This window comes from Lycorma delicatula, chromosome 4, assembly GCF_047948215.1.
Source record: "Lycorma delicatula isolate Av1 chromosome 4, ASM4794821v1, whole genome shotgun sequence".
In the NCBI taxonomy this organism is placed as follows: domain Eukaryota; kingdom Metazoa; phylum Arthropoda; class Insecta; order Hemiptera; family Fulgoridae; genus Lycorma; species Lycorma delicatula.
The window spans coordinates 15,921,702-15,937,759 of NC_134458.1; the positions used below are offsets into that span (position 1 = coordinate 15,921,702).

At 29.5% G+C, this 16,058-nt stretch overlaps 1 protein-coding gene across 3 annotated transcripts in view; it reads right to left on the reverse strand.

Moving 5' to 3' along the window:
• Positions 1–16,058, reverse strand: part of LOC142323137 (TAF5-like RNA polymerase II p300/CBP-associated factor-associated factor 65 kDa subunit 5L) — a 118,654-nt gene that overhangs the window by 21,699 nt on the left and 80,897 nt on the right. For all 3 annotated transcript variants that reach the window (XM_075362393.1, XM_075362394.1, XM_075362392.1), the window contains one exon: positions 11,041–11,188. In XM_075362393.1, the coding sequence (XP_075218508.1) occupies positions 11,041–11,188 (148 nt within the window). The remainder of the gene's footprint in view (positions 1–11,040; positions 11,189–16,058) is intronic.

Here is a 16,058-nt window from a genome sequence, read left to right on the forward strand (position 1 = left end):
TTAAAGTTTGTGAATGATGAATAATTTCAGCTTAATACAATAAAAGAATAATAATATGCTTAGTCCCCATGAGTTGGTACACAACATTCCCTATTATAACCTCGTGGTATAAAACACCTTGTACATATCAGGGAATAAAATCTTGAAAATATAAAGATATAAAGTATATATAAAATGCCAATGGTAGAAGCTATATTAATTACCTACAGTTTCTATAGATCTCTAAAGTTATGAGGTAACTTAACATGTACAGGCGTATATAAGAGGTGTACTATCCCTGCAATCTGTTGGCATTTATTAATGGTTAATGACCACAGCAGACAACACCATGTACAAACAAGAAATAAAAGACAAACAACAGAGGACTATTCAAAATTTTATTAAAACACAGCCAGGATGGGCCAGGGACTCTGCCCATGGACCATTGACACGGTTGTTATCCTCATAGTTATGAGAGTATTTAATATTTTACAGAAATTCATCATAGAAAAAAGAATTAATCCTTTTACTTCATTATTACATTCTGCAACAGAAATATAATGAAGTAGTAAAATGGGTAATCTTTTTTCTTTTTTGAATATCTGTAAAATATTTAATATTCTTACAAGATTTAATTTTTTTCTTTTTCCTTTAATGTCTTAACCCACAAGAGGGCTAGGGTGTCAACCTATGGCTTAAGACCTTCCCTGGGATAACACAAATGTATCCTGAAAATTTGAAAGTAATTGGTCGATTGGTTCTTGCATGATGCTGTTGCAAACAGACAGACACACAAACTTTCACATACATATATATATATATATATATATATATATTAATTTATTTGAATTAAATTTTTTTTTGTAGTCCATATATCCTCTGTATGTAAATTCAAGCTAATTACAAAATGTAAACTTATTTAGCCACTCCATAAGTACAGAAATAAAGGACACTCTTATCTTACTTTTCTCTTTCCTTCTAAGCCCATCTTCAGTAATGTTTTTTTTTTAATTAATCTTTTTTTCTTTCTTTTCACATCTACATTTTTGATAAGTTAAATTTTTAGAACAAATATTTGTTCAGTCAGTAAAAAGTTTTTTTAAAAATTTTAAAATGTTAATACTTAAAATTTCTTTAATATTTTATCCAATGTCACAGTACTGTACTGATTATCTGATTTATTTCTTTAAAATTTCTTATCTATCTATTATCAACTTAAATAATATTTATAAGAATGTCCCAATCAAATTTTGTCTGCAGATTCATTAGGCTATATTATATATATATATTAGGCTACATTATATAGGTTTATATTTATATATACATAAAATCTTTCTAAAATTTATAATTTTTTATTATTACTTTCGTGTTCAATGTTTACTTTTTCAATTATTTCTAAATTATTTTCCAACTAGTTACATTATGTTTCTTAATTATTAAATGGTCTGCAACATTTGAGAAACCTATTTTTTATTTTTAAATGACCTCAAATGTTTATTAAATCTATCTTTAAATGATCTATTTGTTTTTCGAATATATATTTTTTCACAATTATTGAATTTTATTTTATAAATACTAGAAGAATCATATTTATTTTTTACTATTTTATTATTATAATATTTTAAATATTTTATTATATGATTATCAGGTTTATAAGCAGATTTATATTTTTTATAATTACAAGCATTAAGTAAGTTTTCTATAATTTTATTTGTGAAGAAATAGTTTATATAAATATTTTCATTGTTTATATTTTCATTTATGGGTTTTAATGTAGTGATGTTTGTATTATTTAAGTATTTTTAATTAACCGACCGGTTGGTCTAGTGGTTAAAGCATCTTCCCAAATCAGCTGATTTGGAAGTCAAGAGTTACAGCGTTCAAGTCCTAGTAAAGCCAGTTATTTTTACATGGATTTGAATACTAGATCGTGGATACCGGTGTTCTTTGGTGGTTGGGTTTCAATTAACCACACATCTCAGGAACGGTCGAACTGAGAATGTACAAGACTACATTTCATTTACACTCATACATATCATCCTCATTCATCCTCTGAAGAATTATCTAAACGGTAGTTACCGGAGGCTAAACAGGAAAAAGAAAGAAAGAAAGAAGTATTTTTAATTAGTTGAGGAAGAGACTTGGTACAAGTAGGACATGTGTCAAATTGCTTTGTGTTTTTTGACTTTTTGATTGGGTTTTTTGGTATATTTTTTTGGTACGTGCATAGGTAATTATATGTAAAATCTTTCTAAAATTTCTAATTTTTTATTATTACTTTCCTGTTCAGCGTTTACTTTTTTTTTAATTATTTCTAAATTATTTTCCAAACTAGTTATATTACGTTTCTTAATTATTAAATGGTCTGAAATGTTCATTAAATCTATCTTTAAATGATCTATTTGTTTTTCCAATATATATTTTTTTCACAATTATTGCATTTTATTTTATAAATACCAGAAGAATCGTATTTATTTTTTCCTATTTTATTATTATAATACTTTAAATGTTTTATTATAAATGATTATCAGGTTTATAAGCAGGTTTATATTTTTTATTATTATAAGCATTAATTAAATTTTCTATAATTTTATTTGTGTAGGAGTTGTTTATATAAATATTTTTGTTGTTTACATTTTCATTTAAGGGTTTTAATGTAGTGATGTTAATTTTATTGAAATATTTGGAATTATATATTTTTATATATATTATTAATCAATGAGGTATCATATTCATTTTTTACAGATATATTCTTTATATTATTTATTTCATTATACAATTCTTGTTTATCGTTTGTGTATTTTATCGCTCTATTTATCATGTTTTTAAAAATATTAATTTTCTGAAACCAAGGATGGTCGAAATTTTTATTTATAACCATTTCGTTTGAGATAGGTTTTTATATACTCCAGTTATTATTTGATTATTTTCATTTATTTTAATATTTATCTATAAATATTTTATTTGTCTGTTATGTTCTATTCCATATGTAAATTTCAGTGTTTCAAGAAAAAAATTTAATTTATTTAAAAGTATTTTTTTTTTTTTTGTCTTCAGTCATTTGACTGGTTTGATGCAGCTCTCCAAGATTCCCTATCTAGTGCTAGTCGTTTCATTTCAGTATACCCTCTACATCCTACATCCCTAACAATTTGTTTTACATATTCCAAACGCGGCCTGCCTACACAATTTTTCCCTTCTACCTGTCCTTCCAATATTAAAGCGACTATTCCAGGATGCCTTAGTATGTGGCCTATAAGTCTGTCTCTTCTTTTAACTATATTTTTCCAAATGCATCTTTCTTCATCAATTTGCTGCAACATCTCTTCATTTGTCACTTTATCTGCCCAACTGATTTTTAACATTCTCCTATAGCACTGCATTTCAAAAGCTTCTAATCTTTTCTTCTTAGATACCCCAATTGTCCAAGTTTCACTTCCATATAAAGCAACGCCCCAAACATATACTTTCAAAAATCTTTTCCTGACATTTAAATTAATTTTTGATGTAAACAAATTATATTTCTGACTGAAGGCTCGTTTAGTTTGTGCTATTCGGCATTTTATATCGCTCCTGCTTCGTCCATCTTTAGTAATTCTACTTCCCAAATAAAAAAATTCTTCTACCTCCATAATCTTTTCTCCTCCTATTTTCACATTCAGTGGTACAGCTTTGTTATTTCTATTACATTATATTACTTTTGTTTTGTTCTTGTTTATTTTCATGCGATAGTTCTTGCGTAGGACTTCATCTATGCTGTTAATTGTTTCTTCTAAATCCTTTTTACTGTCGGCTAGAATTACTATATCATCAGCAAATCGTAGCATCTTTATCTTTTCACCTTGTACTGTTACTCCGAATCTAAATTGTTCTTTAACATCATTAACTGCTAGTTCAATGTAAAGATTAAAAAGTAACGGAGATAGGGAACATCCTTGTCGGACTCTCTTTCTTATTACGGCTTCTTTCGTATGTTCTTCAATTGTTACTGTTGCTGTTTGGTTCCTGTACATGTTAGCAATTGTTCTTCTATCTCTGTATTTGAACCCTAATTTTTTTAAAATGCTGAACATTTTATTCCAGTCTATGTTATCGAATGCCTTTTCTAGGTCTATAAACGCCAAGTATGTTGGTTTGTTTTTCTTTAATGTTCCTTCTACTATTAATCTGAGGCCTAAAATTGCTTCCCTTGTCCCTATACTTTTCCTGAAACCAAATTGGTCTTCTCCTAACACTTCCTCCACTCTCCTCTCAATTCTTCAGTATAGAATTTTAGTTATGATTTTTGATGCATGACTAGTTAAACTAATTGTTCTGTATTCTTCACATTTATCTGCCCCTGCTTTCTTTGGTATCATTACTATAACACTTTTTTTGAAGTCTGACGGAAATTCCCCTTTTTCATAAATATTACACACCAGTTTGTATAATCTATCAATCGCTTCCTCACCTGCACTGCGCAGTAATTCTACAGGTATTCCGTCTATTCCAGGAGCCTTTCTGCCATTTAAATCTTTTAATGCTCTCTTAAATTCAGATCTCAGTATTGTTTCTCCCATTTCATCCTCCTCAACTTCCTCTTCTTCCTCTATAACACCATTCTCTAATTCATTTCCTCCGTATAACTCTTCAATATATTCCACCTATCTATCGACTTTACCTTTCGTATTATATATTGGTGTACCATCTTTGTTTAACACATTATTAGATTTTAATTTATGTACCCCAAAATTTTCCTTAACTTTCCTGTATGCTCCATCTATTTTACCAATGTTCATTTCTCTTTCCACTTCTGAACACTTTTCTTTAATCCACTCTTCTTTCGCCAGTTTGCACTTCCTGTTTATAGCATTTCTTAATTGCCGATAGTTCCTTTTACTTTCTTCATCACTAGCATTCTTATATTTTCTACGTTCATCCATCAGCTGCAATATATCGTCTGAAACCCAAGGTTTTCTACCAGTTCTCTTTATTCCGCCTAAGTTTGCTTCTGCTGATTTAAGAATTTCCTTTTTAACATTCTCCCATTCTTCTTCTACATTTTCTACCTTATCTTTTTTACTCAGACCTCTTGCGATGTCCTCCTCAAAAATCTTCTTTACCTCCTCTTCCTCAAGCTTCTCTAAATTCCACCGATTCATCTGACACCTTTTCTTCAGGTTTTTAAACCCCAATCTACATTTCATTATCACCAAATTATGGTCGCTATCAATGTCTGCTCCGGGGTACGTTTTGCAGTCAACGAGTTGATTTCTAAATCTTTGCTTAACCATGATATAATCTATCTGATACCTTGCAGTATCGCCTGGCTTTTTCCAAGTGTATATTCTTCTATTATGATTTTTAAATTGAGTGTTGGCAATTACTAAATAATACTTCGTGCAAAACTCTATAAGTCGGTCCCCTCTTTCATTCCTTTTGCCCAGCCCGTATTCACCCACTATATTTCCTTCCTTGCCTTTTCCAATGCTTGCATTCCAATCTCCAACTATTATTCAATTTTCATCTCCTTTTACATGCTTAATTGCTTCATCAATCTCTTCGTATACACATTCTATCTCATCATCATCATGGGCGCTTGTAGGCATATAGACGTTAACAATCGTTGTCGGTTTAGGTTTTGATTTTATCCTTATTACAATGACTCTATCGCTATGCGTCTTGAAATACTCCACTCTCCTCCCTATCTTCTTGTTCATCACGAAACCTACTCCTGCCTGCCCATTATTTGACGCTGAGTTAATTACTCTAAAGTCACCTGTCCAAAAGTCGCCTTCCTCTTCCCACCGAACCTCACTAATTCCTACTATATCCACGTTTACCCTATCCATTTCCCTTTTTAAATTTTCTAGCCTACCAACCTTTTTTAAGCTTCTAACATTCCACGCTCCGACTCGTAGAATGTTATTTTTTACTTTTCTGGTGACCCCTTCCTTAGTAGTCCCCACCTGGAGATCCGAACGGGGGACTATTTTACCAAGGAAGGCGCCTCCATTATTGCTTTTGAAAATGCAGAGAGCCACATTTTCTTGGAAAAAAAGAAAACAGCTGTAGTTTTCCATTGCTTTCAGCTGCGCAGTACTCAGAGGACTGAGTGATGTTGATATGGCCGTTTAAGTCATTGTGACTCACGCCCCTAACAACTACTGAAAGAGCTGCTGCCCTCTTTCAGGAATCATTCCTTAGTCTGGCTCTCAACAGATACCTCTCCGATATGGTTGCACCTTCGGTCCAGCTACTCTGTATCCCTGAGCACTCAAGCCCCCTCACCAACGACAAGGTCTCATGATTCATAGAGGAGGAAAAAAAAAAGTATTTTGTGTTCATTATTTATACTTGGTTCATATATAACTAAAAGATCATCTACGTATCTGACCCATAATAAAATTTTATGCATATGATTTATACCACAGACAATTTTACTTTCAAACTCTTGTAGATAAATTTCTGACATTACTGCAAATAAGGGGAAACCCACAGGTAAGGTGTTTTCTTGTGCATAACATGTACCATTAAATTCAATATAATTTTATTTACAAATGTTTCTAATTATTATTATAATATTACTTATAAATATTTGGTCTTCACCTGTATTTATTAATTTGTTTTTTTATTAATGAAATCGTATAATCAATGGGAATCCTGGGGTACATGACATTTATATCAAAGCTTATCATTTTTTTTTTATTACTTATATTTAATTTATAAATTAACTCATACCTGTTTTTTATATTATATTTATATTCTAATTTAATTTTTGATCTAATTATTTTATCAATTATTTTGGTAATTATATAACTAGGAGAGGTTTTAAAATTGATTAATATTCTCATTGGGATACCTTCTCAATGTAATTTAGGCAGACTGGTAAGTTTTGGGGCATAAGGTTTATATGGGTATAATCTGCTATGGCATTTTAATTTATTACTATAATTAAATATTTCTTTGTATTTAACTATAAATTCTTTTGTAATTCTTAGAAATTTTTCAATTGGGTCACTGATTTTTTTTAAAAACTGTTTTCGTTTATATATTTATTTATTGAATCATATTTATCAATAGAAATAATAGTAACGGGAGTTCCTGCTTTAACAGATTTTATTACTATACATTTATTTTATTTTAATTTATTTTTTAGTTTATATATTTTGATTTTATTTATTATTGATTTTTCATATTGAATAAATTTTTTATCAACTTTGTTTTTAAATTTATTGATTTTATTGCTTATATCACATTTTTTATTTTATCTTTTTCTTCATTAGTACAATTAATTTTACCAATATTACAATCTGATTCTATTACCGTGCTTTTAATAACTTTACCTACATTATCATCTGGTAAGCTGAATTTAAATGAATTTGGAATTACTAATTTTTCTTCATCTTGAAAAACAACTTTTGTTAAATTTACTAAATTGTCATTTATATTAAATTTATCTGATTTATCTTGTACATTATCAACATCTGTGTAAGTTTAATTAACTCTAGTTATTCTGTTATTTATTATTTGATTTGTATTATAATTGTTATCATTATTATATATTGCAACATTACTACTGTTTTTCATTTTTATCAAATTATTTATTTTTTTTATAATTTGTTTTCATTATTTACTTTTTGTATGTATTAATGTTAATTTTTATATAATCATAGATATATTTGAATATGATGTTACCCAAACCTTTTAATAAAAGGTTTAAATATAAATTCAAATGCATAATGTATAATTCAATATTTATACAGTTTCTCCTACAGTAAGCATAATTTATCTCCTGCTTTATCCTGAAATTCTGTACAAACGTTTTAGTTTTATATATAATATTATTATGTTGAAAAACTTTAATATTTATTTCTGCATACTTAGTTATCAGTTTTAATTAAAAAAATTTTTTTATTAAAATTTATAGAACAAACTTGCACAGTGTTTATTATTAAGTGATTTAAATTAAATTTTTTGTAGTCCATACTTCCTCTGTACATAAATTCTAGCTAATTACAAAATATAAACTTATTCAGCCACTCCACAAATAAAATTAAAATGTTTAAAAACAATATAAATATAGCAATAAAATAGTTGTAAAAAATGGATAAATTACCTCAATAAAATTAACATCACTACATTAAAACCCATAATGAAAATATTTATATAAATTTCTTCTACACAAATAAAATTATAGAATACTTAATTAATGCTTATAATGATAAAAAATATAAACCTGATAATCATATAATAAAACCTTTAAAATATTATAATAATAAAATAGCAAATAATAAATACAATTCTTCTGGTATTTATAAAATAAAATGCAATAATTGTGAAAAAAATATATATTGGAAAAACAAATAGATCATTTAAAGATAGATTTAATGAACATTTCAGTCCGTTTAATAATTAAGAAACATAATATAACTAGTTTGGAAAATAATTTAGAAGTAATTAAAAAAAAAGTAAACACTGAACAGGAAAGTAATAATAAAAAATTAGAAATTTTAGAAAGATTTTACATATACAAATATAAACCTACATAAGACAGCCAAATATATATACACATATATTAAATATAGCCTAATGAATCCGGACAAAATCTGATTGGAACATTCTTATAAATATTATTTAAATTGGTAATACACTGAAAATAAATTTTAAATAAATAAATCAGATAATCAGTACGGTACTGTATTAACATTAGATAAAATGTTAAAGAAATTTTAAGTATTAACATTTAAACATTTAAAAAAAAACGTTTTACTGACTGAACAAATATTTATTCTAAAAATTTAACTTATCAAAAATGTAAATGTGAAGAGAGAAAAAATACATTAATTTTTAAAAAAACAACATTACTGAAGATGGGCTTAGACCCGAAAGCACTTTGATGGAAAGAGAAAAGTAAGGCAAGAGTGTTCTTTATTTCTGTACTTCTGGAGTGGCTGAATAAGTTTATACTTTGTAATTAACTAATATATCACACGTATCACATGTATATATATCACACACATCAGAATTTACCACTGGATAATCTTCTCCCTACAATGTTCTTTCTAATCAATGTAATCAGTCTTTATCAGTACATTCACTAGAAATAAATATTTACAGAAGTGAATTTATACAAAAAAAATAATAATTCAAATAAACTCAAAATAAGCAGTGTAAAATTTATTCTATTTGACCTTTGACCTCAATTATTTGAAAATTATCAAGTTTGATGCAAAGTGCCAACTGGTGTCATCAGTTCATTTTTGGTCCTCTATTATGGTTATGAACGATCTCGCCTGAAGACCGTTAACACATTGTGGTAGATTTTAGAGCGAGGTTGGATTTTATGTTCATAGCTGATAAATGAAAACAACACCTTGTTGCTAATAATGGTTTAATAAATTGTCGTCTTGACAGTTAACGAAATGAATTGTAACATAATGTATAACTTGATATATAAAAATAAAAAAAATATAAAATTAAATACAACATTAAATCTAACGTTCATCCGAACAAAGAATAGAGTCCATCCAGACTAAGAGTATGATGTGACCGCCTTGGATGACCACACCCTGCGGCATTATGACGTCAGACATGGCATGATCAAATCATCTGACAAAGTTTGTCGTGGAGACTCTAGCCCTCGCTAGGTAGTAGCACCCAATGGCAAAGTGGAACGTAACAATTATATAACAATTGTTTTGGTTGATTTCCTATTAAAATTATGCATTCGCACACGTGCGTGCACGCACACACACACTCAATTTTTTAATAGTATCGATTATGAACAATCTATTAATTATGGAAGTAGCGTGTAGACAAATTTAATATTGTAACAGATGCATGCATACCATTAATACATTGAACTAGATTAAACAGATTCACAAATTCTTATTCAATGCTCAATACAGTCCACCATGAAGTAAGTTACTATATAATTTTCTATGGAAGGTTCTCATAATGCAAGACACAGATAAATTTTAAACTCTATTGGTTGCAGAAGCTTAATTCTACAGTACTTTCTGTCAAAATACATTTTCTTTCATATGTATGCAAAAATGCTACTTCTTTTTCTTATGTAAAATTTTACTCTTATTGCTTTATTATTTTGTTACTGAAGAAGGATTTAGTTTTTTATTTTTATGACAATAGTTGTTTCATGTTTTGGATTTTATCATAAAGTCACGTCACACCAGACTGCTTTTACTAAACATGGACATAACATAAATATAAGAAATTTCTCATAGCTCTCTTGAAAAAAATGAACCACCATGATCTACCTTGGAATCAAAGTACAAAATTAGAATTTTTTAAAAAAAATAAGGTTGAGAGAAATGTATTTAATAGCCAAATGCAGAACTAAACACTACTTTTTTAATAGTAGTATTTATCTTTTTATCAAATGCAACACTTTTTTAGCAACAACACTAAAAAGACACCTAAATAATAATCATTATCTTAATTTTGTAATATTGGAAAAATTTTCTCTGCATCAAAATATACCATAAAGAAATGATATAATTATTGAAAATTAAAGCAAAAAAAAAACACAATTTCTACCCTTTATAATTCCTAATTAGAAATGTCCATTCTATTCTACTGGTGTTGGTAACAAGGAGGAAACTATGTGAATTTTTCAAATTTTTTTGTTACAGAAGTGGATAAATAAAAGATGGATAACATAATTTTTTTTTATTATGTTTTTTTTTGTAACAGCTGTCCAAAAAATGGTGTGACAACATAATGTAAATATATATAATACACAACTCATAAAATTATGTGTTAACTAAAATACCTTTATTTGATACTGCACTCAAAATTAATATACGTTAATATAAAAATTAAAATTACAAAATTAGCACATCGGTTTATCTTTTAAATAAAAAAACTTTTAAACTGTAACATTTTTCCTGTGTAGACACCAAATATATTATATAAAATATAGTCTTGTTAATTTTAATATCTTATAATAATATATAAAAATCTTATATCTTATTATAATTTAAATATTTTAAAAATACAGCAGGATACTATAATAATAATTTACAATGAAAAACCTAAATGTGTAATGAATTTACTTACATTAATGTCCTGTGTGTGAGCTGACATAATTCGAAGAGGATATGTCCTATCTAAATTCCAAACCCGTACAGTACGATCTTGTGATCCAGTGGCAATATGTAGTCCTAACAGCCCAACATCTACACACCAAACTGGATATGTGTGGCCTCTGTAAAGAGAAAACTCTTACAATACGAGTAAAATAAACTAATTGTAATAAAAAAAAACTACTAAAAGGTCTCATTCCACATGCAGGTTATATAATAACAAGAAGAATTAGTCAAACATGTAAGTTATTTGAATGTAATATTACAAAAATGTTTAAAAACTTGCTTTACACTTTTTAGTCATACTTCAATCAAATTGTTACAATACATTGCACGAGTTTAAATAGTAGGTTAATTTGGATTTCAAGAGATAACATCATATATTGAAATTTTTTTAATATATTTATAAAATATCAAACAAATTTTCAATCAAACATTTACTATACAAAGTAACAAAATAGTGAAATTTTTGATTATTGAAATACAATTGTAAATTAACAAAACTTTTTTTTGCCGCTTACATACATTTTATAAATTTACCCCAGTACGGGGGATGTTTGCAAAAGTAATGGTGGAATATTGTATTGTCACCCGACCTTAATAACTGTGCAAAATTTCATCAATCCGCAATGTCAGGAAGTATGTTAAATTAAGGATGCAAGATTTGAGGACAAAGATGAAGAAAAACTGAAAAAAAAATTAAAAAAAAAACATTGAGAATTAAAATAAAGCAAGTAAAAATATAACATGCTGCATGTCAGGCCATGATCGAGCAGTAAGGTTGAAGAAAAATGAATACTTTGTAATTTGTGAGGAGACTGGCGTACTTTCTATTGTCAATTTTATCTTTTTTGGGTGCTGATCTTATTAAACAAAAATAATTCTCAAGAGTAAATTTCTTTTGTTACTTTTAGTGTACAGTATCTCTATAAATTTAATTAACTAAATTAATTGAAAATATTTGTTGTAAACAGTTTTAAGTAGATTATTAATATTTATAATACACTCATGTTTATATGTATATTTATATAAATGAATGCATGTATATAGCTGAATACACTTTCTTAAGACTATCAGACCACTAGAATGATTAAACCACATTTAATTAAAACAAAAGACTACAGCAACATGAGAAATATTAGTAAATCCAATTAGCTTAATGTACTACCTGTTGCACCTCTAAGATGTAGGATTTAGGCAAGCAAATTGAAACTACAAGTACAGTTGTAGTAACTAATTATACACAAAAACTTTACCAAAACCCTCAAATGAGGTAGTGTTGATTATGTTTTCATTTCTCCCTTATCAGCTACCACATTTCTCCTGAAGAGTTCAATGGAACTCTGCTATAACTAGCACACTCATGTACTCCAAAATAGATATTCATGAAAACCTATTGGAAAACTATAAAATATTTCACACCTAAAACCTGAAGATTACTAAATAATTTGTTGTAATCAATCTGTACTATACTCAAATAAAACTCACACCTATAAAAAGAAAAAAAAATATTTACAGCCACAATGTCAAGCTTGGCATCACAATTTAAATAAATAGAACTTAACAAATCTATTTAAAATAACAATAGTTATGAAATTTATTTAATAATTACAGTAATATAATTCTCAATTTTCTCATAAATAAAAAAATCTTCAAAAGACAAATCAATGTAAAAATCACTTGTTTTCAAAATGAACACTAACAAGAACACAATATTATGCTCAGTAACTGAAACTCTAAAAAACAAGAATTAAATTAATAAACATATAAAAAGCGTTAATTCATTCAAATATGAAATAATCCTAACCTACTTATTGAAAAATAAAGTATTATAAACTGTTACCACATATATGCCTAATTTAATAATAGCAGATGGAAATGGTAGCAGCTCAGATGTCAGCAGGAGTGTAGTACACATACCCGCTGTTACAAGCGTCACTCCTGCCGCGCAGTTCTCACACCATAGCGGCGCTGCGGCCCCACCACTCTCAGGCTCCAATAAAAGAGCGTGCACGAGAGTGAATTTCTAATTCATCATCAACCACCACCTGGAGAAGACCAAGAAGAAGAAGAAGAAAACAGAAGTTCCCTGGCCACCTCAACATGGGACCTCCCGGCAGATGCCAACATCCCCACCAGAGTGGCAGGCCTGGCTGGCACACTAAGGGAGCCACTGGACATGAATGCTACCTTTCTACTCCAGCTCTCTGGGCTTCAATCGCCCTGGCCGGCGGACTCAGCAGCAGGAGCTGGCACAGTGCAGGATAGCTCAGGAAGAACTGTCTCGGCTGCACCGGCGAAAGACAACCAACACTGCAGGGCTCTGGGGGCCACCACTGCCATGCTGTAGTGGGGACCCAACTGCTGCTGAGCGGAAGCCCAGACTGATTTCAATGGACGAATCACAACTCCCTGAATATAGCCAAGTCAACTTCACTGGAGACCAGCTTCCAGATCCAACAGTTCTTCAGAGCTAACAAAAATGGTCGTTTTCAAGGCTACCACAAGGTTATAAATTACAACACGCTGTCGAAGCCAATCAACAACAACAACAGCCCTTCTCAGGGCTACTACTACAAGGTTTTAAAGCGCCATGTGCTGTCAAAGCCATTCGGCGACAATACATATATATATATACACACATACACACAGGATGTCCCACGAAAAAATTGAGAAACTTCTAGGACAAGTTCTATTTGTGAAAATAGTGAAAAAAGATCACATAAACATAGGTCTGGAAATGATCTGTTTTCAAGTTATGGCTAGTGAAAGATTTCGTCTGGATTTTGGCTCTTCTAATAAAAAGAAACCCTACTGAAATTTTTGAGACCCAAATTAAGGAGTAAAGTTGGTGGTTTCTTATGTAATTTGAGCTGGGAAATAAATTAAAACAGTTCTCAGAACTGTAACTTTTAAAATGCTGTTCCCAGAACAGCAGTTTTTAAAATATCTGACATAAAACACAAAATTTGATGTCAAAAAAGAAGTTATTTTTAGGTTTGTAGTACAACAGCTTTGTTAAATGACTAATAAATACAGAAGATATTATATACTTTACAAAACTTGTAAAGAATTTAATTCTGAGAAAATTAATGTAAATACAGCCATCAAAAAGTAAATAAAAACTTTTAAAAATTAGTTTTTCATTAAAGAAAAACACACAGAAAATCATATTATTCTGTATTTAATAAATATTATTCTTAATACAGTAAAACAAAAAAGTAGAATACATAAAATGATAAATGTTAACAGAATAACAAACCTTAGTTGCAGAAATTGTTTGAAATTCTCTTTTTCACAGTGTACAGCACTCTGCCCAATGTAAATTATTTCCAGTGGCTTTCCGTATCATCTCAGAATCGTTTCGCAAAAATTCAATAGCATTTTGTATTTTAATGAGTAACTCTTTTTTAGTACTAACCTTTTATTGGTATACTATAGTTTTCATATGGCCCCAAATGAAGTAATCTAGTGACTTTAAGTCAGGTGATCATGGTGGCTAACTGATTGGTCTACTGCATCCAATCCAGTTTAAGAAAGAAATTAGCATTCAACTGATTTCTAGCTACTAAATAAAAATGTGGTGTTGCACCATCATGCTGGAAAATCATTTGCAATCTAGTTTGTAAAGGTACATCCTCCAAAAGCGTTGACAAATTATTTTTCAAGAAATGAACATAGGCATCTCCCGTACGGTTTCCATTAAAAACAAATGCTCCCAGGATTTTGTCATAAATAATGCCACATCAAACAATTACGTGAAATCTGTTGAAAACTAGTTTCCACAGTACAAAGTGGATTATCTTGGCTCCATAAATGACTATTTTTTTCATGTAATAGTGGCTTCATCAAGCCACTAGATCTCAAGCCACTAGATGTGTTGTCTAGATCTCAATGGCAGAAGTTTAACCACTGGGGGTAATCTGTTGGCCACAAATTTTGAACCTTCTGCAGGCAGAAAGAATAAAGACTTTCTTTCCACAGGATGTGCCACACTTCGTTTTTTGACAAACCAGTGCAACATGAAATTCACCTTGCACTAGTGCCTGGACTACACTGAATATGCTGAATCACACAATGTTCGTCACTGTTATTGTTTTGTCTTCAGCCATATGACTGGTTTGATGCAGCTTTCCAAGGTAATTGTTTCATTTCGGTATACCACCTACACACACTACATCTCTAAAAATTTGTTTTCCATATTCCAAATATTGCCTGCCTGCACAATTTTTTTCATCTACCTGTCCCCCCAATATCAAAACGACTATTCCAGGATGCCGTAAGATGTGGCCTATAAGTCTGTCTCTTCTTTTAGCTAGATTTTTCCAAATGCATCTTTCTTCATCAATTTGCTGCAACATCTCTTCATTTGTCACTTTATCTGCGCATCTGATTTTTATCATTCTTCTATAGCACCACATTTTAAAAGCTTCTAACTTTTTCTTCTCAGGTACTCTGATTGTCCAAGTCTCACTTCCATATAATGCTAACAAACATATACTTTCAAAAACGTTTTCCTGACTTTTAAATTAAATTTTGATGCAAGCAAATTATATTTCTGATTGAAAGCTCATTTCATCTGTGTTATTCAGTATTTTATATCACTCCTGCTTTATCCATCTTTAGTAATTCTACTTCCCAAATAACAAAATTTTTCTACCTCCACAGTCTTTTCTCATTCTATTTTTATATTCAGTGATCCATTTACTTTATTTTTAGTACATTTCATTACTTTCATTTTGTTCTGGTTTACTTTCATGTGGTAGTTAATGCGTAGGACTTCATCCATGTCATTCATTGTTTCTTCTAATTGTTTTTTACTCTCAGCTAGAGTTACTACATCAGCAAATCGTAGCAGCTTTATCTTTTCATCTTGCACTGTTAATCCAGATCTAAATTTTTCTTTTACCTCATTAACTGCTAGTTCTATGGAAAGATTAGAAAGTAATGGGGACAGGGAATATCCTTCCTGATTCCTTTGTTTATTACTGC